At 42.6% G+C, this 25,082-nt stretch overlaps 1 protein-coding gene across 1 annotated transcript; it reads right to left on the reverse strand.

The window, feature by feature from the left end:
* Positions 1-637: 637 nt before the first annotated feature.
* LOC121550075 (F-box only protein 15) lies at positions 638-19,142 on the reverse strand. The gene is made up of 12 exons (XM_041862199.2): positions 18,834-19,142; positions 18,395-18,565; positions 16,148-16,252; positions 15,971-16,043; positions 14,850-15,016; positions 3,816-4,016; positions 3,505-3,634; positions 3,151-3,233; positions 1,860-2,005; positions 1,329-1,453; positions 994-1,152; positions 638-858 (listed from the first exon to the last, which is right to left on the reverse strand). The coding sequence occupies exons 1-12, from the start codon at positions 19,013-19,015 to the stop codon at positions 748-750; spliced, it is 1,653 nt and encodes a 550-aa protein (XP_041718133.2). The 5' UTR covers positions 19,016-19,142; the 3' UTR covers positions 638-747.
* Between the last annotated feature and the right edge of the window lie 5,940 nt (positions 19,143-25,082).

Raw genomic sequence — 25,082 nt, forward strand, 5'->3', positions numbered from 1 at the left:
TTCAAGTTGAAGGCTGTGGTGGCGCAGTAGCCACCACCAGCTACTGCGCCCATAATTCTGGTTGTGAAAATAGCAAAAATATTTCTGACACACCCCTGAACCTATAGCGCTGGCCCCATTGTGCACATGTTGATTTTGTCTATCCCCACCAGACACGTTCATGACAGGCAGATTAAAATATAAAAACCAACTGAGAACCAACTATATTCATTTGGGGACAGATTGGACATTTAGCTAGCTTGCTGTTGATAGCTAATTTGTCCTGGGAGATAAACATTGGGTTGTTATTTTACCTGAGATGCATATGGTCCTTTTTTTTTTTTTTTGCTGGATCTTTGTAAGCAGTTTGGATGAAATAATTAAATAACGCTTGGGCATGCAACGTGGCCGCTCTAGTCAGCATGTTAGATTTAACATTGCATTAGGTTTGTTAAAATAGAGCCCACCATGTCTGAACCATGGTAACTTAGGAGTCTGGCACTTGTATTGAAATATAATATAATTTAGCATTAAATGTTCAGCAAGCATTCCAGCAGGACTATGATATTTTCTGCTGTCACCATGACAAATATCTGCATTTGAAAATTGGCACATTGTACCCCCCATAAAGGGCTAGAAACACACAATAAACACATAACAGATTAATTATTTTTAAGATATTTTGGGGCATAGGGAAATTTACTTTTAAAAAACTATACAGAGATCATATAGTACAAACTTACAGCGTCCACTCAACAGTCAGCAGCCTTAGTAGGCTCTCCCAAAGTGCTGGTTGACTTTGACTGTGCTGATGTAGATCACCAGATTAATAAGGAAGAACTGTCTCTGTTCCTCCAGCCGCACCACGTCCATCTGTACCTATACACAATCATATGAAATAATATAATACATAAATTATTATAATTATTATTTACTTTGGTAGAGAAACAAAAGTCATGCTTCTCACTGTCTGGTGCTGCCAATAACTGATCATTTAATAAAGCTAAAACACACCTTGCCCTCTGCATCCTGGTACTTGATCAGGAAGTGCTGGCCCTGGTAGTCATAGGAGAAAGGCTCCTCATTGGCCAGCACCATGGAGACGGGCGTGCTGACACACCAGAAGGGCATCTGGGTTTCATCCAGCAGGGTCAGGCTCATCATGCAGCAATTCTACACAGAGAGAGGAGAGGAGACAAAGAGAGAAAAACACAAATGCTGCCATTAGCGCAAATCAGTGATGATGGTTTATGCCATCTGTTATGTAATTGCTTTGTCAACATTATGTAGGCCTTATGACAGGTGGTTCCTGTAACCTAAACCAGTGAGTCAGTGTTCCTTTCCAGTACCTTCACAGTCCCCTCCAGAGCGTCAGACCTCCAGGGCAGGCTGACCCTGGCAGAGAGAGGGGTGTGCTGGGACTGCTTACTCCTGATGATGGCATTCAGCTGGATGAAGCCTTCATGGATCTGACCTGGACAACGACAAGTGTAGAGAAACTACAAGGCAGAGGAAGGAAGACTAGACTCAGTAACTCGGGCAAGGGCACACACTACTGTAGGAAGTCTCAGTTCAGACTTGATATTAAACAATGTCACTAAGCTAAAAACAACCCAACTCTATCATTCTCCTCGGGAGCCCAGGCTTCTCACCTTCTGTTTGAACGCCTGGGGAAGTTCTCCTCAGAAAGAAGCTACAAAGGGGTGGAGTACGGTGTCTAGATGGAAAATGAATGCCAGCGCTTCAATTCAAACGCAAAATCCAACATTGAAGTTCTCCAGACTTCCAATAGTCGAGTCAATGAGACGAGATTTGGAAGGATGGCCACGCGAGACTATGATAACCCTAACCCTGAGCCCTGTGGATAGTGGTTTGTTTACCTTTCCGACAGAAGAGTTCAGGGAAGTGGCCAGACATGATCTCCGTCACGGTGTTGTGGAGGGTAATGTGTAGCATGTAACCATGTAGACCATAGTTCGGGTCCACGTCGTCGAAAGGAGGCATGTTCTCTGGAATGGTGTAGGGGCTGGGAGAAAAAGAGAGAGAGAGTGATAGAGAGATGAGAGACAGAGACACAGACAGGGAGAATGAATTAATGTAAAACAGAGGAATATAGGACCATTCCCACCTGTCACCAGGAGAGGGAGTTAGCACCCCATCTGCAAGTCTAAGGCTCAGTCACATCAACCCACAGAACCAACGTAGAGCCAGTGTGCAGTAGGCACACATCATCATAGACATTTTTTATTTTATTAGGATCCCCATTGGCTGTTGAAGAAGCAGCAGCTACTCTTCCTGGGGTCCACACAAAACATATAACATGACTAAACACAGAGTACTAATAAACAAGAACAGCAACACAAATGTATAACAACATTTAAAACAACTAAAGGTTCATGGGAGTGTGTCTCTTCACAGTCCGCATTGTTCCTTGTTTTTATATGTTTTTATTTCAATTGATTTTATTTCTTGCCTTGAGTTACTTGAGGTGGAAAATAACTCCATGTAGTCATTGCTCTATACAGTACTGTGCGTTTCCCAGCCTCTGTTCTGACTTGGGGACTGTGAAGAGACCCCTGATTGCATGTATTGCCGCGTATGTATGGGTTTTTGAGCTGTGTGTTAACTGGCTGAACAGACAATTCGGTACATTCATCACGTCAATACTTCTAACAAAGATCAGCAGTGATGCAGTCAATGTCTCCTCCACTCTGTGCCAGGAGACTGGCATGCATGTTATTGACATTGGCCCTAAGTGTACATTTGAGGGCCAGAAGTAGCGACTGATCGTGTGCCATTAGTTTACCATTATCAACAGCTGAACTCAAATTGGTTTATTAAATATTGAAATTAACTATTTTCTTGACTTTCAAGAGTTTGAGAGTAGAGTGCCTAGAGTACACTTGGCAATGCAAACTGCCATAATGTAAACAACAACACAAGCATTATATTGAAACTAACAGACTAATGTACTTAACAAATAAGCAACAAAAATAATATATGAATAATGTATACATCTGGGTTAAATAGTGGAACAACAAATCGTGTTAGGGGACATCAGTCTTCAAAGACACTTTGAAACAGCCAGCGGGCCATCTGTGGGTAAAAGGTGAATACAGAGAGAGTTGTAGCTGGGCTGGACCAGGGTGAGGGGAGCCAGGGGCTGCATACCAAATAGACGAGCCCAGGAGACTCCTCTCCACCAGCCTGTGGTAGTGGAAGGTGGCCATCACAAAGGCTATAGACAACTGGCCCTGTGGTGAGAAACGGGGAATAGACGTCATCATTATTCAATCATTAAGATCATATTATTCCTCCTAATCATCATCCTCTTCCTGATCATCATCATAATTATCATCATCATCAGGGAATAGAGAAACACCATCATTACTCAATATCTTCCTTCCCCTCCTAATTATCCTCATCATCGGGGAATAGACCAATACCATCATTATCACCCTCATTATCAGTCTCCTCGTGCATCATCAACCTCATCTTCAGTACATACTGTGAATGTAGGCCTACCCTCCAGATGCCGATGACAATGCCAGGCGACAGCAGCAGCAACATGACCAGTCTGTCTCCACCTTTCACCTGGCTGCTCTTAGAGATGGTGTCAATATCCAACTGAGCCATCAGAGACCACCAGCCTGGCCTGAAGGGTGGAGGGGACAGAGGAAGGAGGGGGAAGGGCAGAAGAAAGACAAGAGCTCTTTTCACTCAACAGGACCAAAACCTCCCAAATATGATTTGATATGGGATGGCTAGAAGGATGGGTGGTAGGAGATGGAGGGAACAATAAATAAATGGTGAGGAAGGAGAGAAAGCAAACTCACTTGATGGCGCTGGGACATTTGAGGGGAACTTTCTTGACACCGTGAAGCTGTAGGGTAGAGAGTTGGTGGAAGGCGGGCCATGAACCGTTGCTCCAGCACACCGTCACTGACGAGTCACTGTAGTAAGTGTGGCTCTGCTCAAAAGTACCCTCACAGCCCGACTTGTCACACACTGTGATCTCCCAGGCCACACGTTGCTCTCTGAAACAGAGGACAAAAGAGAGGAGAACAATTTAATGAAGTGATACTGACATGGTTTTCATACCCTATTGAAAACTACTAAAATGTACGTAGCCAAATCAAAGTTTATTGGTCATGTGCACACGGTACAGTGAAATGCTTACTTGCAACAGTTTTCAGCTGTGCTAACATAATTGCAAAAGGGTTTTCTAATGATCAATTAGCCTTTTAAAATGATAAACTTGGATTAGCAAACACAACGTGCCATTAGAACACAGGACTGATGGTTGCTGATAATGAGCCTCTGTACGCCTATGTAGATATTCCATTAAAAATCAGCCGTTTCCAGCTACAATAGCCATTTACAACATTAACAATGTCTACACTGTATTTCTGATCAATTTCATGTTATTTTAATGGACAAAAAATTTGCTTTTCTTTCGAAAACAAGGACATTTCTAAGTGACCCAAACTTTTGAACGGTAGTGTACATAATAGAATATACAGAGTATGAGTCAGTGTCAAGTCACTAAATCTCGAGTCCGAGTCCCAAGTCCCTAGCATTCCAGTCCAAGTCCGAGTCCTTTATGCTCGAGTCCTGAGTTGAGTCATGAGTCCCTTGGTAGTGCTCAAAGCTACATTTTGTAACGTAGAAAGTTGGATAAATGACTGTATTGAATAGCTAATACAGTAGCTATCTGACATTTGCTGTTGTAGCTATCATGTTGAATAATGCAAGGGAGAGAGACTTTGACAACAAAGTCACTACTGGTCGAGTCCGAGTCATCACTGGTCGAGTCTGAGTCGAGTCACGAGTCATGAAAATCGTGACTTGAGTCCGACTCAAGTACGAGTCCTGGACTCAAGTACTACAACAATGATATTATTTCTAAAATGTGTCAAATTATGATGACGATGACCGTTTCTGTATACGTTCTTCTGACTATGTCAGTATTACTTTATGGAAAAACATGATGTCTTATCTAACTTTTTGTAAACTGTTTGTGACTGAGCCCATTCAATGTATGCCAAATAAATTCCCATTCTACCCTCATTGCTCAATAAAGCATTTGAAGGAGGAAACCAACCAATGTGTTGTTGACTATTGAAATCACAGCATTGACAATGACCCACTAAAACAGAAATGACTTGCAGATACCTGAAATGAAACCACATGTATTATGATACATTTCTGACCCAGTTCTTTCTACAAACACAGCTCAAGGATACCCCCACACGATGATGCATCCTGTGTCTGCTGGCAGCAGCCCAACCTTCATCCAACATAAATTAAATAGGAGAACAAAACTAAGAACCCAAACAGCCAGGATGCCCTGGGGAGCCCTGTGGGAATTCCATTGACTCTGTTGTTTTGTCCGTCCACCTGTTGTCTTGTGAAATTATCATTACCAGGGTAAATCGCATCCCCCCGCATGGCAAGAACAAACAGGTCACCAGAGGGAGTAGTCTGGGCAGGTGGGAATGTAGGGAGGGGTGGGGGTTCAAATCATTTATTTAAACAGAAACACAATTATTTCTCCATCCGCCAAGGCCGCTGCCATGGAACTCAGAAATTGAGTGCCAGTGTTGCATCTAATCAGAGGTTTATAAAAAACTGACCTTAAACAGCAGAAGAAACGCTAAGTGAGCTTTCACCCGTGTGTGTGTGTGTATCGGTATTCCCCACAGCACAGATCGCATTTCAGACAGAGGCTTCCTCCCTGCGCTTTAATAAGAGAGGTCATAAACAGAGAGGAGAGAAAAACAAATGGAAGGCAGGTCGTTCTATTTCATTTCAGCAAGCTATGATACCCACCATCTCAGATTGTTCTGAAATTTTTTCTGTAGTTTGATAAGATTAGCATTCCTACAATATTATATTGTTGAAATATAATTTGATCTCTGAGAAATTAAGTTACTTGATTGCACCCAAATTGGAACAGCACCGTCTAGTGGTCAGAATCTGGTAATATCAGGATGAAGGATGTGACATAATTCTAACAACTTCAATGACAAATTTCTCTGAACAGAGAAAAAAAAAAAAATATATATATATATATATATCCCTGAGAATACATTACATAGGATAAAGGGACAATACTCGGAGCCGCAGCTCCATACTACTTGTCAAACATAGAGAACTGATACTATATACTCGTTGTTGGGGTGGGAAGGGTGTGGGGGGTCCCTGAGTGGCTTTGACCATTTATTTGGATTCCTTATGTTTTACTCATTGTTAGAAAAAAGGTTTGGTCCAAATCTGATGTTAGGTACTATATTTATTGATTATATGAATCCTATACATTTAAAATGGCCAATTTGGATGCAATCAATTAGCTTAATTCCTCAGATCAAATTATATTTAAAAATAATAATGTTGCAGGAACAATTTCAGAACAATCTGAGACGGTGGGAGTCGAAATCCTCTTTCTTGTGTTTTCTGAGGTGGAACGACCCAGGCATTTTATATTTTGGAGGCTCGTATCATCCCCATTAGGGGTGTGGCCATACTCATATTCGTAATCGTATCAGTAAATTGACAGTTCATAATCAGATCGGATATGCCTAAATAGATGTTGTCAAAATACCTATCTCCCTGCACGTTTATCGACCAAAAAAGCTGCAGATTAGGAGCAGCGCGCGGAGGGATGTCTGTGTGTCCTAAATTTGCAGCGGGCAGACAAGTTTGATGTCACTCAGTCAGCCTGCGCATTTCATATTTTTTCCCTACCCGCTTGTTAGATATTATGCACATTGATAGCTTGCTAGGCTAGCAAACGTCCTCGCCTTTTGATTTATCATAGTAGCAGGCTAACACGAGGCAGCAGCAATCTAAATGATAAGATCGAAACAAGCGGTGATCGGATTCAGTTGAAGTTATGAAGAGAAGTGAGTGAACTGAGAAATACACATTCGCTCTATCCAATCAGAGCAGCAGGATCAACGTACAGCCCGCCCTTCTCTTTACTGACAGGCAAACTAGCAAGTTGAGTTATTTAGTCCATGTAGCACATCGCACTTGATTGAAAGTAGTTAAAGCTGCAATATGTTACTTTTTGGGTGACCTGACCAAATTCACATTGAAATAATGTGATATAGACAGGGGTGCACATAACTTTTTCAGTGAGTTACTCAGGTGAGTACCAGCAGATGGTGTCTGGTACTCACCCCATATGTAGCGTGGTCTTAATAAGTACAGTCTTCCTCACTGTCCTCCTCAGTGCCGCCACCACTGTCCTCTGCTTCAGCTTCCTGCATGGTAGATGATGAAGATGCTGCAGATGCACCTCCCTGTCCTTGGTTGAGCCTCCGATTAGCTGTCTCCATCCACAGGTCAACAGCAGGCTTTGGGTCAAATGTCTCTGTGGTCTGCTTTGACAGGTGAATGTGCATCAGTGCTGAGAGATGAGCATGTGACAGACGAGATCTGTACTTGGTTTTTATTATGTTGAGATGTGAGAATCCCCTCTCACAAGCTGCACTGCTTAAAGGCAGTGTAAGAGACAGCTTAACCACCTTGTTGATGTTGGAGTAAGCATCTGGGTTACTTGTATTTACTATTTGGACCAAGTCATACATAGAAGAGGCTCCCAGGCGTTTTCCTGCCTGCTTTAAGCGCATCCATTCTGTCACAGTGGTATCTTTGTCAAGTTGCAAGGTGGCCTCATATTTCTTGAGAATGCTGCAAACTGTTGTGTTTCCAAAACTGTGGAGGTCTTGCATTTCCATGTTGGAGGCCATGTTGAAGGATCAAATACTAAGAAATGATCACATGACTTGAGGGAGTCATATCTGATTTCAAACTCTTCAATTAACCCCCTGAGTAAGTGTGTCTTGTCTCTGTCAGCATCAGCATTGGAAACAGTGTGTGCCCTGTGGCTTTCACCATCAAGCAGAAGTGTGAACTGTCCAATGGCCACCATGAGTTATTCCTTACATTCTCCAATGGTCAGCTTTTCCTTCTGAAACCTAATGGATGTGGTCTTCAAAATGTTGCAAATGTCAAGCATGTTTGACAGAAAGCACTGAAAACGCTCTGAGCAGATATGCTGCAAGTCACTGTTATCACTCGTAACCAGTTGCATTTTAATGGCTGGCAATAGTCTTGATATTTTTAACAGTGTTTCATGCCTCCATGCAGACCATCTGATATTATGAAACTTACCCAGTTTCACAAAGGAGATCCCATTTTCTTCACATAGCTTATTCAGTGCAGCAGTTTTTTTTGCTCCACCTTTTTGTAAATAAAACTGCAGCAGCTTGACCACAGAGCGATTAAATGTCTCACAGTAAGGAACATTGCGATTAGCTGATTTCGCGCAATTCTCCAGTGTGTGTGCGGTGCACAGAATGTGCACAAGGGAGTCTCCAAACGCAGCAAGTTGCCGGAGTTTTGGCACAACGCCGTTGTAGATACCTACGTTGACAGCAGCCCTGTCTGTGCACACAGCGACCAACTTTGTTGTCCAGTCATCCAAGCCTATGTCCTGGAAAAGTCTCACAAGTCCGTCTGTTATGGCCTGCGCGGTTCGGTCAGCACCCAATTCAATCAGTCCAATAAAGTCCGAAGTAAACTCTCCGTTGCTGGACACAGACACAATGTAAACGATTTCCTGCTCAGTTTTTGTGATGTCCTCAGATCCATCAAAAAGCAGCCCCCAAAATTCAGCAGACTGCAACTTGGCTCGTAACTCCCCGCTGATGGTGTGAGCGATGCTCTGCATGATCCTTGTGCCCCCTTCACGTGAATGATATGCACCTCCGACATTTACTCCTAGCCGCTTCAGTAAAGGAACATCCTCAGAATAGGAAGACATGGGGCGTGCGTGTTTAGCTTTATGGAAGGCGAGGAGAAAAATATTAAACAGAGCTTGCCGCTGTTCTTCATTCAGCTTGTCTCGCCATCTGGCAAGTGGGCGACTGGACATTTCTTCTCGGCTAGCTTGTTTAGCAATGGCTTGCGCCACATTCGTGTGCTCCTTGCTCTTTTCATGTTTGTCAAATAAAGGATGGTTGAAATTTTTGAGCCTTTATAAAATGCACCTGTTTTGTCTGCTAGATGTGGATTTGAGCGGCAAATCTTGCACCACATTTCAGTGCGCTCATCGTTAGCTTCAAGCCACTGCACATCTTGGAGCCACTTTTCCGAAAAAAGTATTTTCTTCGGCTCTGGCTCCAGTTGGCGTTTCTTTGTAGATGGCGAAACGCCAAAAGAAGCTGCTTAATGTCTGTTGCTTTTTGGACATCCCTGACAGTCGTTGACAAGCAACATGTCATGTGTAAGGTTAGATGAGAAGATCGGTCAAGTACGCAAAGGCGCGTAGTAACACAAGTGGCATTACGCATTCCTGATTTTTGTCACGCTTGCGTACCTGCGTACCAGTTATGTGCACCCCTGGTTATAGATATGTCATTCTCAATGAAAGCAAGTCTAAGAAGTGGTAGATCTGTTCTGTGTATTTCTATGCTTCCCTTTCTTAAGTTTAGTTTTTTGTCTTTTACTTTTGATTTTGTACACCAGCTTCAAACAGCTGAAAATACAATATTTTTGGTTATGGAAAACATATTTCACAGTGGTTTAGACGGTACAATGATTCTCTACACTATACTTGCTTGTTTTGTCACATAAATTGAAATTAGGCAACTATTAGAATTTTAGCAACCAGGAAATGGCGGAGCGATTTCTGCATAGTGCATCTTTAATTGTTTAATTCCAGCATACACTTCCATCATTTTAATAAATGTCTTCATTTCCTGCACTAATATGTTATCATTTACACATTGTAACCATGTTTCCATCCACAGTTATGCGAGCAAAGTCATACCGTATAAAAAAAAATCCAGACAGACGTGATGGAAATGCCAACAGATAATTTGTTTGTTCGACATTGTGGGATCTTTTTGTGTCGGTAAAATTAATAATGTGAGAAATGGAGGTGGAAAGACCTTAATGTACAAAATTATTGATATAATAGCCATCATATAGAAGTAAACTTGGAGTCACGCGATGATATGGTGTGTGGTCTTCCCATTACAACTCAGGAAACTATGCAGTTTATTATTAGGCTACAGATTAAATAAGTGATGAACTTCACAGGGTGGTGAAATTGCAAGGTGATGAGCTTGATGCTCATTTCCAATAAATATCGAGGGTCTTATTCTGGTAAGATGATGATCGATGCTTGACTACCATTTGACAAATACAAATATTCTCACTCTTATCCATATTAATAATCTCATCATGTAGACTAGCCTCCTGCACAGCCTACTGCACTGTATCTGCGAGCTGTTGGCTAGAGTGCACGAAAGACTAGAGTAGGCACATTTGCTATTTAACGCAACCGTTTTTTGTGACAAACCTATCGGTAGAGTTGAAAATGCAATGGAAACACATTGAACTTTAGAATTTTATTCAGTAGATGAAAATGAAAGCGAAAAAGTACATTTTGTGTGTATTAGGTCATCACGCACTGATTTTTATCCGCAACAAGTCAGTTTGGTGGAATGGCTGCCGTTTTACAGGCTCCTAACCAACTGCGCTATTTTGTTAGTGTAGTGTATGGAAATTATGACTGTTTTAAATGTTTTTCATGAAGAAATGGAATGTTGGTTATGTTAGTATCAAAAGGCAATGTTTAGTATAATGTAACATATAATAGACAGGAAGTGTGTTGTAAACTGGTGATTGGCCAGAAGAGGGAGCCCATCTTGTTGCATTGGTTATAAATAGGGGTACACGAAGAAGATAGGTCAGAGCGGTTATTATAATTCGAGGCAACTGCTCTCCAGACAACGCGTGTCTGTAATTTATGCTGTAACCTCGTGGTATGAATAAAAACTTCTGACACGATGCAGCATAGATGGACTCTTTTGTTGACAGCAATGATGACCACCATTCATCATATACTACATTAGTTTTTTCGCGTTGTTTGTAAATTATTTTTTAACTTATTGTGTATATAATGTTGCTGCTACCGTCTCTTATGACCAAAAATAACTTCTGGACAACAGAACAGCGATTACTCACCTCGAACTGGACAAAGATTTTTTATTTAATGAGTTTGATGAGAAGGATACTGCTTTTTCAGAAACGTGCCCAAATCCCTGTCATTTGCGTGAAGAAAAGATGGAGAAAAAGGGGGCGGATGTCGGGCTGCCTTCTGAGAATTCGTTGGTGAGTGAGTAAACCTCCACTACCATCCATTCTATTGGCCAACGTGCAATCATTGGAAAACTAAATGGATGATCTACGTTCAAGAATATCCTACCAACGTGACATTAAAAACTGTAATAACTTATGTTTCACCGAGTCGTGGCTGAACGGCGACACGGATAATATAGAGCTGGCGGGATTTTCCATGCATCGGCAGGACAGAGAAGCTACGTCTGGTAAGACGAGGGGCGGGGGTGTGTGTCTATTTCTCAATAACAGCTGGTGCGCAATGTCTTATATTAAAGAAGTCTCAAGGTATTGCTTGCCTTAGGTAGAGTACCTTATGATAAGCTGTAGACCACACCATCTACCAAGAGAGTTCTCATCTATATTATTCGTAGCCGTCTATTTACCACCACAAACCTGGTGCTAAGATCGCACTCAACGAGCTGTACAAGGCCATAAGCAAACAAGAAAATGTTCATCCAGAAGCAGCGCTCCTAGTGGCCGGGGACTTTAATGCAGGCAAACTTAAATCAGTTTTACCTCATTTCTACCAGCATGTCACATGTGCAACCACAGGGAAAGAAATACCACCTTTACTCACACACAGAGACGCTTCCTCGCCCTCCATTTGGCAAATCTGACCATAATTCTATCCTCCTGATTCCTGCTTACAAGCAAAAACTAAAGCAGAAAGTACCAGTGACTCGCTCAATACGGAAGTGGTCAGATAACGCAGACGCTACACTACAGGACTGTTTTGCTAGCACAGACAGGAATATGTTCCGGGATTCATCCAATGGCATTGAGGAGTATACCACCTCAGCCATCAGCTTCATCAATAAGTGCATCGACGACGTCGTCCCCACTGTGACTGTACGTACATATCCCAACCAGAAGCCATGGATTACAGGCAACATCTGCATTGTGCTAAAGGCTAGAGCTGCCGCTTTCAAGGAGCGGGACACTAATCTGGAATCCCGCTAAGCCCTCAGACGAACGATCAAACAGGCAAAGCGTCAATACAGGATTAAGATTGAATCCTACTACACCGGCTCTGACGCTCGTCGGATGTGGAAGGGCTTGAAAACTATTACGGATTACAAAGGGAAACCCAGCCGCGAGCTGCCCAGTGAGGCAAGCCTACCAGAGGAGCTAAATGCATTTTATGCTCGCTTCAAGGCAAGCAACACTGAAGCATGCATGAGAGCACCAGCTGTTCCGGACGACTGTGTGATAACGCTCTCGGTAGCCGATGTGAGCAAGACCTTTAAACAGGTTAACATTCACAAAGCCGCGGGGCCAGACGGATTACCAGGACGTGTACTCAAAGCATGCACGGACCAACTGGCAAGTGTCTTCACTGACATTTTCAACCACTCCCTGACCGAGTCTGTAATACCTACATGTTTCAAACAGACCACCATAGTCCCTGTGCCCAAGAAAGCGAAGGTAACCTGTCTAAATGATTATCGCCCCGTAGCACTCATGTCGGTAGCCATGAAGTGCTTTGAAAGGCTGGTCATGGCTCACATCAACAGCATCATCCTGGATACCCTAAACCCACTCCAATTCACGGCAGGTAGCTTAGTGGTTAAGAGCGTTGTGCCAGTAACCGAAAGGTCGCTGGTTCTAATCCCCGAGCCGACTAGGTGAAAAATCTGTCGATGTGCCCTTGAGCAAGGCACTTAACCCTAATTGCTCCTGTAAGTCGCTCTGGATAAGAGCGTCTGCTAAATGACCAATTATTTTTATTTTTACTCCACACTGCCCTTTCCCATCTGGACAAAAGGAACACCTATGTGAGAATGCTGTTCATTGACTCCAGCTCAGCGTTCAACACCATAGTGCCCACAAAGCTCATCACTAAGCTAAGGACCCTGGGACTAAACACCTCCCTCTGCAACTGGATCCTGGACTTCCTGACGGGCCGCCCCCAGGTGGTAAGGGTAGGCAACAACACGTCTGCCACACTGATCCTCAACACTGGGGCCCCTCAGGGGTGTGTGCTTAGTCCCCTCCTCTACTCCCTGTTCACCTATGACTGCGTGGCCAAACACGACTCCAACACCATCATTAAGTTTGCTGACGACACAACAGTGATAGGCCTGATCACCGACAACGATGAGACAGCCTATAGGGAGGAGGTCAGAGACCTGGCAGTGTGGTGCCAGGACAACAACCTCTTCCTCAATGTGAGCAAGACAAAGGAGCTGATCTTGGACTACAGGGAAAGGCGGGACGAACAGGCCCCCATTAACATTGACGGGGCTGTAGTGGAGCGGGTCGAGAGTTTCAAGTTCCTTGGTGTCCACATCACCAACAAACTATCATGGTCGAAACACATCAAGACAGTCGTGAAGAGGGCACGACGACACCTTTTCCCCCTCAGGAGACTGAAAAGATTTGGCATGGGTCCCCAGACCGTCAAAAAGTTATACAGCTGCACCATCGAGAGCATCCTGACCGGTTGAATCACCGCCTGGTATGGCAACTGCTCGGCATCTGACCGTAAGGCGCTACAGAGGGTAGTGCGTACGGCCCAGTACATCACTGGGGCCAAGTTTCCTTCCATCCAGGACTTATATACTAGGCGGTGTCAGAGGAAGGCCCAAAAAATGGTCAAAGACTCCAGTCTCCCAAGTCATAGACTGTTCTCTCTGCTACCGCACGGCAAGTGGTACCGGAGCGCCAAGTCTAGGACCAAAAGGCTCCTTAACAGCTTCTACCCCCAAGCCATAAGACTGCTGAACAATTAGTCAAATGGCCACCCGGACTATTTACATTAACATATTTTCTTAACTCTTTCTGAACTGCATTATTGGTTAAGGGCTTGTAAGTAATCATTTCACGGTAAGGTCTACACCTGTTGTATTCGGCGCATGTGACAAATAAAGTTTGATTTGATTTGGTGGGAAAATGCGCATATTTTCTTTATGCAGATTTTAAGATTAAAATCTGTCGCCAATTGGATGGAAACCTAGCTTGTGTCACGTTTCTTTTGTCTTAGTATGCCTCTATTTCAGGAGAAAAAAAACTTTTCCTTGACAGAATAATTCTCCTCCTCTTTCACTGTGCATTTTCGGCAGTTCTTACTTTCGCCACTAGAGGGCAATCAACTGATGTCTGGGGGTCTGTACCACAATCTATGGTCTGTACTCCCAAAGTTGTTGACTGTTTTTGTGCTTGCTAGTTTTCTAGCAGTTCTCAGCTGATAGCAGCCAATGGCTAGCAGCTTCTTACTGGCGATAAAAATGGATGATTGCCATAATTTTTTTGAGTCATTACTGAATTATTTAATGTAACAAATCAAACATTAAACCTTGTAAATTAATTAATGGTAATTCAATGGTAACCTCGTAAACAATTCATTTAGACCCAGGCGTTTATTTTCTGTAATGTGTGCTGCTGCCCGGCTTTTAAAAGGGACAGTTGGCTTTTTGAGACTGCATTTAAAATAAGTTTTACGGTACTTAATTGTTAGCCAGACATGATTTGATATTGAGATAAAAACAGCTGCATTGGACCTTTAACAAAGGTATTGCACAGCCTAAACATGGCATATTGTAACAAGGTATATTTGATTGATTCTGGCCTGTGAGTTTCAATTAGTATGTTCTGACAATACTGGTATTGGAGTCTGTTTGTTTCTGTACCTACAGTGTAGCCTTAGCGACAGAGCCAGTAGAGTATCTAACCTGAGGACTCTCTCTGTGTGGCTGGGAAGGCCTGTGTAGGGGTTGATGGTTCTCAGCTCCTTCAACCACTTGGTGTGGTTGTTGCCAGCTATGGTCCTGAAGTACAGCCTTCTCCAGTAGCCCTCTGGTCTCTCCTGAACCTTCATCACACTCAGCTTCTCCACCACCTGAATGGAGGAGCAGAAACATAATAGATTTGGTTCATAATGCTATATTAGTATATACAAGCATACAGTATTCACTTACATACCAAACACATACTAAATCATGAACCATTCACATACTCAATACATTGGGGGGAAACAACTGTGTATTATGTATGTGTATATACACTGTGTGTACAAAACATTAGGAACACCTGCTCTTTCCATGACATAGACTGATCAGGTGAATCCAGGTGAAAGCTATGATCCCTTATTGATATCACTTGTTAAATCCACTTAAAATCAGTGTAGATGAAGAGGAGAAAGGTTAAAGAAAGATTGTTAAGCCTTGAGACAATTGAGACATGGATTGTGTATGTGTGCCATTCAGAGGGTGAGTGGGCAAGGCAAAATATTTCAGTGCCTTTGAACAGGGTATGGTAGTAGGTGACAGGCGCACCGGATTAAGTGTGTCAAGAACTGCCATGCTGCTGGGTTTTTCATGCTCAACAGTTTCCCGGGTGTATCAAGAATGGTCCACCACCCAAAGGACATCCAGCCAACTTGACACAACTGTGGGAAGCATTGGAGTCAACATGGGCCAGCATCCCTGTGGAATGCTTTCGACACATTTACATTTTATTCATTTAGCAGACGCTCTTATCCAGAGCGACTTACAGTTAGTGAGTGCATACATTACCTTGTAGAGTCCATCCCCCGACGAATTGAGGCTGTTCTAAGGGCAAAAGGGTGTGCAACTCAATATAAGAAAGGTGTTCCTAATGTTTTGTACACTCGGTGTAGACTGGGTATGTAAATATTTCATGTTGTACAGTACATATGTAGTGTGCAATATGTATGCTATGCATGTTTGTATCTGCTTCTTGTATTTGAATTCATACTGCTTTGCGAGCTTGCCCTCTACTTTGTCCCTAGTGGGATAATTAAAAGTGTTATTCAATTGAAATTATACTGAACCTCGTCCATGTGCTTGGCCTTCAACTTCTTACTCTCCCCATATTTTGCAGAGTACTTTTTACGCCACATTCCACTGCAAGGAAATTAGACAACATATTCAGCTATTATGTGATTGAATAGGGTTGCTAGATAGTGGAGACGAGTCCTGCTGCCTCCGGATATACAAAGTATCCTTACTTGTTTTTGGCCAGCTTATAGAAAAGCTTGTTGACGTAGCTAATGCAGTAGAGAGAAGAGGCATCCAGGTTCCACAGGATCTTCATTAGGATCTCAGGTGGCAGTCTAATAAAACACAAATTACAATAAGGCTGGGTCAAAAAAGGCATGAACTGGGCACTTGCTGGCTGTCTCCTTGCCTAATAAATCACTTTTATACCAATACTTGATATACAGTCTGAAACAGCAATGCAAAATTGTCAAAGTATTCCTTACAAGCCAGAATATTGAATAAAATTACATTTACATCATTTATTTGTCTGTGCGGTTTGTCCTTCAGCCGCTCGAAATTTGAGACAAAATATCCACAGGTTTAAATTTATATCACCTGGCACATGTGCAAAACCATGTAAACACCTGCAGACTTCGGTTACATGCATGCGTCGCTTGTATGTACTTCCGTCTTGTGCATGTGCCTTTGGTCACGAGAAAACAAATCTTGATTACCACACACAGAGAGATGCGTTTTCATGTCGGGTTAATAACACTTTCCTGTGGATATTTTGTCAAAAAATTTTGACCAACACCACAGACAATCGGCAGAGTCAATTCAAATGAAGTTTATTGAACATTCTGACTTGTAAAGGGACTGTTTGGATTTTTTTTACGTAAATGTGAGTCAAACATAATTTGAATGCATCACCACGTTTCGTGCCTAGCTGTCTCCAAGTCCACACAGCCAAACACATGTACTCAGGATACTTACAGCTAACACATTAATACAAACACACAGAGACTGGTGCTTCTACATCTGCATCGCTTTCTGTTTGGGGTTTTAGGCTGGGTTTCTATATAGCACTTTGTGAAATCTGCTGATGTAAAATGGGCTTTATAAATACATTTCATTGATTGATAGAAGATTTGTCAACTGTTTATGAACATCAGTTTGCAGAATGAAATAAAATACAGTATAAAATAAAGTTATTCTAATTTCAATTCTAACGGTGGGACTTGGAGACAGTAGCAACTTTGTCCTTTCTCTCTGCAGATTACAGAACAGGAAATGGACCACCCTTTTGTAGGAAACAGGTGGAGGTGCATTCTTGTCATACCTGCAACCAATCAGTGCACGCAAACAATTAATTCAAACGGACCAAAAAGCTCACACTTCCAAATCACATGATGATTACCGTAATGCACGAGGCACCTCCACTCTGCTACACATTAATTAAGTGTCGAAGTAGCTAGCTAGCTACTGTAATGAATGACGGAGAAGATGGCGGTAGAGGATGTGGAACTTGAATCGGATAGCGGTGTAAGTGAGGATGAATGGACTTTTGTCCATAAGAATGGTAAAAGACGCAAAATTGAAAGGGGAAAGGAAACGGCTAGTGTTGATAATACCCCCATCATATCTGGTACAAGTTAATTTTGGGGGAGTATTGGTGCCCGACTTGGTGAATCCGTTGAAAATATCAAAAATGTTGGAGAAAGCTTTGGGTAAAGTTAAGTCGGTGAAGATCACGAGAATTGGTCATGTTTAGATTTTTTTGTTGGGTCTCAGGCGAGTTGACGATTACGCTGTGTCGTGTTTTGAGCTACGGAGAAGGGCACCTGTCAAGGGAGTAATTACTGAACAATATTCCTGGAGTGGTCAATGCATGTAGGATGAATCGTTTGGTTAATGGCAGGAAAGAGAAGAGTTTGTCTGTTCTACATGGAGTACTGTCTAGTGCAGTTCCACCCTGTCAGGCCTCAGAGTCTAAGGAGGGTATTTGAATTTTCAAATGACTGAAGGACTGGGAATATAAATATATATTATAATTTGTTTGGTTAATAATGTTAAGTAGTTTGTGTGGATTAATGTTATTTTTCCCTTCCCTGTGTCATGGAATTACTTTTATTTTGTTAATTTTTCACCCCCGTCCAGTTGAAGAAGTAGCTACTGTAACAAGTTTGACACAAATGCTGATAATTATTATATTGCATTCATAAACTAGGATTAGCTAAACTGTTACATCACCCAACCCTAAAGGGTTATCCTGGCATTTGGGTAGACTACCAGTACCTGTGTACAGTGGAGGCTGCTGAGGGGAGGCCGGCTCATAATAATGGATGGAACGGCGCAAATGGAATGGCACCAAACACATGGAAACCATTTGTTTGGTGTATTTGATAGCATTCCACCAATTCCGCTCCAGTCATTACCACGAGCCTGTCCTCCCCAATTAAGGTGCCATCAACCTCCTGTGTCTGCAACCCACTTACTGCTCTATGTGGTTCTGAGTGCAGCCAGCTGGCCTTGCAGCATGTCTAGTAGACCTTGGTAGCGGAGAGGTGAGTCTCTTTGTTGGTACCCTGCTTGGTACTGGATGGCTGGGTACAGTGGCCTTTTTCTGTGTCAGTGGCACTCGTTTTGCATTGTTGGTAGCCAAGCATCTAGAAAGACACAAATGTAAGACATTCAGCTAGCTAACTAACTAGCAAACTAGTCAACTAGTATCTAGCTAGCTTGACATTAGCTATATGCATAATGCACCACAAGTAGCTAGAAAGCAAACTGACAAAAAAAAGTCAACAAACGTGTTTCTCTGTAACTAGCTAACGCGTTAGCTAGCTACGTAAGTGAACTGTCATTAACTACAGTAGTAGCTAGCTATGGTAGTCTGAGCAGCCTTTGTTGACATTCGGTCCACGCTATACCCACCTTTGAGTGCTCGAGCCCGGGGATTTTATGGGCATGATTTTTCTCCTTTTAGGACGTCTGCACTTCTTTTCGCCTGTAGGTCCTCTACCCTCGGTTGGCGGTGTCTTCATCCAAACCCTCTCCAAAACTGCGGCGAAATTGTCTAGATACTTCCAGTAGCCATGGTTACAGATAGGCTGCATGCATAGAAATAGGAATTAGAATACTAGATTGGCTTAACCTTTTTATGAATGTCCAAATGTCAGCCATGTTGGTCAGGTAGATGGTCAACCATGGTTTGCTAGTGCCGTGATAAGATATTATGTAAAACAATGAATGTGAAGAATTTATCTAGCTAGCCAGACAGTTTTAGAGGAATGATTCCATACATTTTTCTAATTAACTGCTAATATGTCAACATTCCATTCAAACAATGCAGTCAATCCACAACCATACACTGGCTGAAATCAGTTGATGATAGGACAAGTTGTCAATGCAACAAGTACTGATATTATATCATATAAAAGGACTCACAGCTTTCCAAGAAAATAACATCTGAGACATGTATGGTCTGTTTCCATATATTTTAGAGGCTATTTGTACAGAACATTTGTATAAAACCTGTATAAACAGTATTTATAATTATATGACAATATTTTAGGTTGACTATAATTCCATTACATAATTTCTGATACCTCACATGCTTTACTTTTATTTTCCTGTATAAGTAAAAGCTGGAAATGCATCACCTATGTCTCTACTACCATTCGTTCCAATTAGACTGTTTTGGGATGTCTCCCTCACCAAGATGGCTTCCGTTTTCGCCCCATAATGGAACTTAGAGGGTTAATGAAATCCCCTCTAGTAATTTCATAGGATCTCTATGACTGCGTGTCTAAATTTTTGAAGACACTGCCTCCTAGGGGTTTGGCATTGCTTGACCTGCAGACAAAGGTGATTTAATTTTCTATTGTCAAAAGATGTAGCTATGGCTAGGGGGACTACTAGTTACATTTGTTGTAGGCCTGCTGATTATACAGTGAATTATGTTTTTGTGTGCCCATATTGGTGTTGTTAAAGGCTTATCTATAATATTGAATTAATTACAGAGAATAGCTACTTGGTTGCTGACTGTCAAGTGGTAAAGTGGGAGGCACACACATTCACACACACACTTCTGGGTTAACGTGAGATTGAGAGTTTGTATGTTTTTAACAACCTGCAGCTGTCTCCCACTCAGCCAATTCACTGTAAGAGTACACACACAAAGGAAAGATCTGAAAGAGTGGTCAGGGAGGAGGGAGAGTGGGAGGGAGATGAGGAGAGGGATATAAACAACTGGTGGTGGGGGGCTAGGCCCTATTGGAAACAGTTACCTTTTTAAATGAAAGCAAAGCAACCTCCAGTGCAGGCCAGGGATGTGAATCTCTCTAGGTTAACAATACAGCACTCAGCAGGTAGGCTAGGTGTCAAAGGTCAAACTACTGCAGAAGAACCTGGGAAATGAATCTTATTTGGCTCCATGTGGGGTTCAGGAGGGCGACGCAACACAATGAAATGTTATCTCTTTTTCTTCTGTTTTTCTTTTGCGGATGCTTTTGGAATCACAGGTTTAAATGGAACCTCCTTGGCCTCGTTGGACACGCGCGCTCACACACACACACACACACACACACATATACAGCTCTTGAAAAAATGAAGAGACCACTGCACATTTTTCTTAAATCAGCATCTCTACATGTATGACAGCCATTCCATTCCAGTGTCTGTTGAATTCCAACACAGGCACACCTCATTCTACTGAATTAGGTACTGATTAGGTGATCACCTGAACCAAATCTTATTTAACGAGGAAAAGTATAAAAACCACTGCTGTGGTCATCACTATCCTCTTGCAATAGGACCAGCTGGATGGCAAAAACAGTGCTAATAGTACCTCAAAAGTAATATTAATCAAAAGGTAACTATTGACCATGCCAAAAGAGTTGAGAAGGAAAGTTTTGAGTGAGGAAAAGAAGGGTTCAATTCTGGCTTTACTGGCAGAGGGATACAGTGAGCTTCAGGTTGCTTCCATCCTTAAAATGTCGAAGATGGCGGTTCATAAGAACAAGGTCAAGCAGCAGACATTGGGGACAACAAAGCTACAGACCGGCAGAGGGCGAAAACGACTCTCTAATGACCAGGATGACCGCCAACTCATTCGAATGTCACTCAACAACCGTAGGATGACATCAACTGACCTACAAAAAGAATGGCAAACGGCAGCTGGGGTGAAGTGCACGGCGAGGACGGTTCGAAACAGGCTCCTAGGGGCAGGGCTGAAGTCGTGCAAAGCTAGAAAAAAGCCCTTCATCAATGAGAAGCAAAGAAAAGCCAGGCTGAGGTTTGCAAAAGACCATAAGGATTGGACCGTAGAGGACTGGAGTAAGGTCATCTTCTCTGATGAGTCCAATTTTCGGCTTTGCCCAACACCTGGTCGTCTAATGGTTAGACAGAGACCTGGAGAGTCCTACAAGCCACAGTGTCTCGCACCCACTGTGAAATCTGGTGGAGGATCGGTGATGATCTGGGGGTGCTTCAGCAAGGCTGGAATCGGGCAGATTTGTCTTTGTGAAGGACGCATGAATCAAGCCACGTACAAGGTTGTCCTGGAATAAAACTTGCTTCCTTTTGCTCTGACATTGTTCCCCAACTCTGAGGATTGTTTTTTCCAGCAGGACAATGCGCCATGCCACACAGCCAGGTCAATCAAGGTGTGGATGGAGGACCACCAGATCAAGACCCTGTCATGGCCAGCCCAGTCTCCAGACCTGAACCCCATTGAAAACTTCTGGAATGTGATCAAGAGAAAGATGGATGGTCACAAGCCATCAAACAAAGCTGAGCTGCTTGAATTTTAGCGCCAGGAGTGGCATAAAGTCACCCAACATCAATGTGAAAGACTGGTGGAGAGCATGCCAAGACGCATGAAAGCTGTGATTGAATATCAGGGTTATTCCACCAAATGTTAAAACATTAGTGTTGTTTAAAAATGAACATGAACTTATTTTCTTTGCATTATTCGAGGTCTGACAACACTGCATATTTTTTGTTATTTTGACCAGTTGTCATTTTCTGCAAGTAAATTCTCAAATTGACAATATAGGGGCGGCAGGTAGCTTAGTGGGTAAGAGCGTTGTGCCAGTAACCGAAAGGTCGCTGGTTCTAATCCCCGAGCCGACTAGGTGAATAATCTGTCGATGTGCCCTTAAGCAAGGCACTTAACCCTAATTGCTCATGTAAGTCGCTCTGGATAAGAGCGTCTGCTAAATGACTAAAAAATAAATAAATAAATTATTTGGGAGAAATGTTGTCAGTAGTTTATAGAATAAAACAAAAATGTTAATTTCACCCAAACACATACCTATAAATAGTAAAACCAGAGAAACTTATATTTTTGCAGTGGTCTCTTAATTTTTTCCAAAGCTATATATGCTTTGTTCTCTCTAATGGTATTTGGCCTCTCTGGAGGATATAGTAGTGAGGGACTCTGTAGAGTGTTAGGTATAGTTCCTTATGCTCTGATCTACAGACAAGTATATATCCAAATAGAGCCAAGGTAACTGGAGGAATGATCAAATGAACATCCATTCTTCTTTGCCACAGCAGCACTCATCATAACTATCACAACCCTGATTGCTTAATCAAAGCCTATCTCATCACATCATGGCAAATCAAACACTCCACCAGGGGAAATCCCACCACCACCATGGTTCCTAATCTTTCTATATTTACCAAGCCGACTGCGTTCTAAATGACGCCCATAGATAAACAATGGCAGCCAGCCGCCAGCAGCAGAACTGACTGACTGATGCTAAGTCTCTTTTCATTAGAGCAGATGTCTGTGCTCTTAGACAGACACGCCAACACACGGTGAAGGGTCGAGATCCCCCTAGTCCGGGGAGCTGGTCTGCTCTGCTAGCTGTCACTGCAGATAGCTGTAACATCCTCCCTACTGCCAGTCCCTTCGCCTCATTACAGAGCCTTGGTCCATGGCGGGCCCCTCTCAGGACAGACGCAGCCTCTGGTAATGGTAATACATGGCCCCGTGCCCCCCCATTCCCCCATGCCTCTGCTTGACATTTGATGTCTGTTGCTCTAGCTTGGTGTCCTTCTGCAGGCCTGCGGGTCGGTCTTAGCTCTGGGGTGTCTGATGTCTTGCTCCTGCATGGGTTGTCACTCAGCACTGACACTGTGATGTTTGTCAAATGAAGTGGGAAGGAGGGAAGAGGGGAAGAAGAAAGGGAGGATAGAGAGTGCATGTTGTGTAGCTGTAATTAAGATGTCTATATAGCTACAAGTGCATAATAATGTCTGGTGTTTTACTACTGCAAGGCAAGTGGGTCACTAGATGATGTGACATGGATAACTGGTGGATGTTAATTGTTTAATGTCTTGTGCTGTCTAAGGATATATTATTATATTCCAACATAGATGAACAAAAGACAGTATTTGTTGAATTGTATACCGTGGATGTTTGGCCTATCACTGCTATGTATACTGTGTACTGTATGTATACAGTTGCTCCCACACATATTATCAGTCAGGAGATTTGTATTACACACAGGCTACACTGTTGACCATGTTTATTCCCTTCATGACAGTATGGATAGTGCTTGGATGAGTTGTTGTTGTAAAAGCACAGATGTTTCAATGTAAAGGAACATGCATGTGGAATATCAAATAAGGCTTCCAGTGTGTTGATGGTTATGATGTCAAAAGATGTCAGATTTCATACATTATTTCAAAATGTTATATGATTTCATTACAGATGGGTGGATCAGGGTGGATGGATGCACAGATTAATTTAAATGAATGAATTAATAAATAAATGGATGAAAATATTAATAGATGCCAGTGCCGTATGGATGGATGGATAGATAGATAGACAGATAGGTAGACAGATGAAATTCCAACACAACCTCTGGTCAGAATATTCTGTTTTAATTGCATTTAAAATATGGATGACATACCTAACAGATCCTTAATGATACACCTACTCCCCCCTCCTCTGGGATAATCAGTGGAGTCAAACGTATCATGGTATATGAATCTGAACTCCTTGCATAATATGGCCAATTAGCAAAGCTTAGAGCGAGTGGAGTGACAGCTCATTACGAAGTGTAAGTGAAGGTTCAGCAGTTCTGAGAAGGAACTCTCAGATTCATCAGGGACAAGGAACCATGAAAGGGACCCTTGCACAGAGGTCTTCAAAGGTATTATGACATGTTTGGGCAGGGCTGGGCAGAGAGGGTGGGAGTGGGCAATGGTGAGGTGTACAGGATGTATACTAATACATTGTATATAGGGTCCAGAGTTTTTCCTGGTCCAGTCACGTGGTTAGGATCTGGGTGGGAAAACCCTTGGCCCTTGGAGTGGGGGATTCCATGTATGAATTGTTTTAAGCCTAATTAATCAACTGAAATCACACATGTTGCTGCACCACACATTTTTTTATGCAAGACACATAACTGGAACTGAATCCTGACCTCTCAGCCCTCCAGCTAATATCATCAATAATATCAGATATGCATAATATCAATATTCATAGATAGCGTAACTATTAATGAAATGGAAGGTTGCAAAGGAATAACTTACTGTAATTCCCCCAATGTTATACTCCCACTGCTTTAACTAATGACACAACCAAGTGGCAATGAAAGACTGCAAGTGGCTGTTCACTTTAACCTAATAATTTAGCCTCAGAAACACAAGCATTGTTAATAGAAAACAACAGGATAGCATGGTAGTTGTCCTCATTAGTCAAACATAAGTTCACCATGCACCTCTGGTGAGAAAACATAAAGAGCTGACAGTACCGCCTTCATACCGCTGGGTGTCGCACAAGTATCTATGTGGCTCCTGTAAAACTGCCAGTTTTGAGCTCAAATTAGTGACATACATACCCAATTATAGGAACAGCGCAAAAAGCAATGATATCCGTTGTTCTGCCCCTTGCATCTCTGATTAGGCGCGGGACAAGACAAGGGGGAAAGGCGGGGTATAAATTGCGGGTGCAGATTGGGAGGCAGCAATGAACTCCGCTGTCCCGCGAGGGCCACTGATGTAAAATCTCACAACATTCAACTGCTTATGTAAACAAACTCATTAATCCATACGTGTGCTTATTCTACTGTAGTAGCCTACTAGTGAGTGAGGTGCCCTTATACGCGGTGTCTACGACATTACTACTGTACTTGAATATAAAGGATGGGCGTGAGTCGCCTTTGA

The sequence above is a fragment of the Coregonus clupeaformis genome, chromosome 34, assembly GCF_020615455.1.
Source record: "Coregonus clupeaformis isolate EN_2021a chromosome 34, ASM2061545v1, whole genome shotgun sequence".
Lineage (NCBI taxonomy): Eukaryota > Metazoa > Chordata > Actinopteri > Salmoniformes > Salmonidae > Coregonus > Coregonus clupeaformis.

Coding starts and splice junctions, on each gene's coding strand:
- LOC121550075 (XM_041862199.2), bottom strand. CDS start 19,015: ATGCAGCCTATCTGTAACCATGGCTACTGGAAGTATCTAGACAATTTC. Junction 2,006..3,150: donor CTCCTGGGCTCGTCTATTTG/GTATGCAGCCCC, acceptor TTTTTCTCCCAG/CCCCTACACCATTCCAGAGA. Junction 1,454..1,859: donor TGAACTCTTCTGTCGGAAAG/GTAAACAAACCA, acceptor GTCGTTGTCCAG/GTCAGATCCATGAAGGCTTC.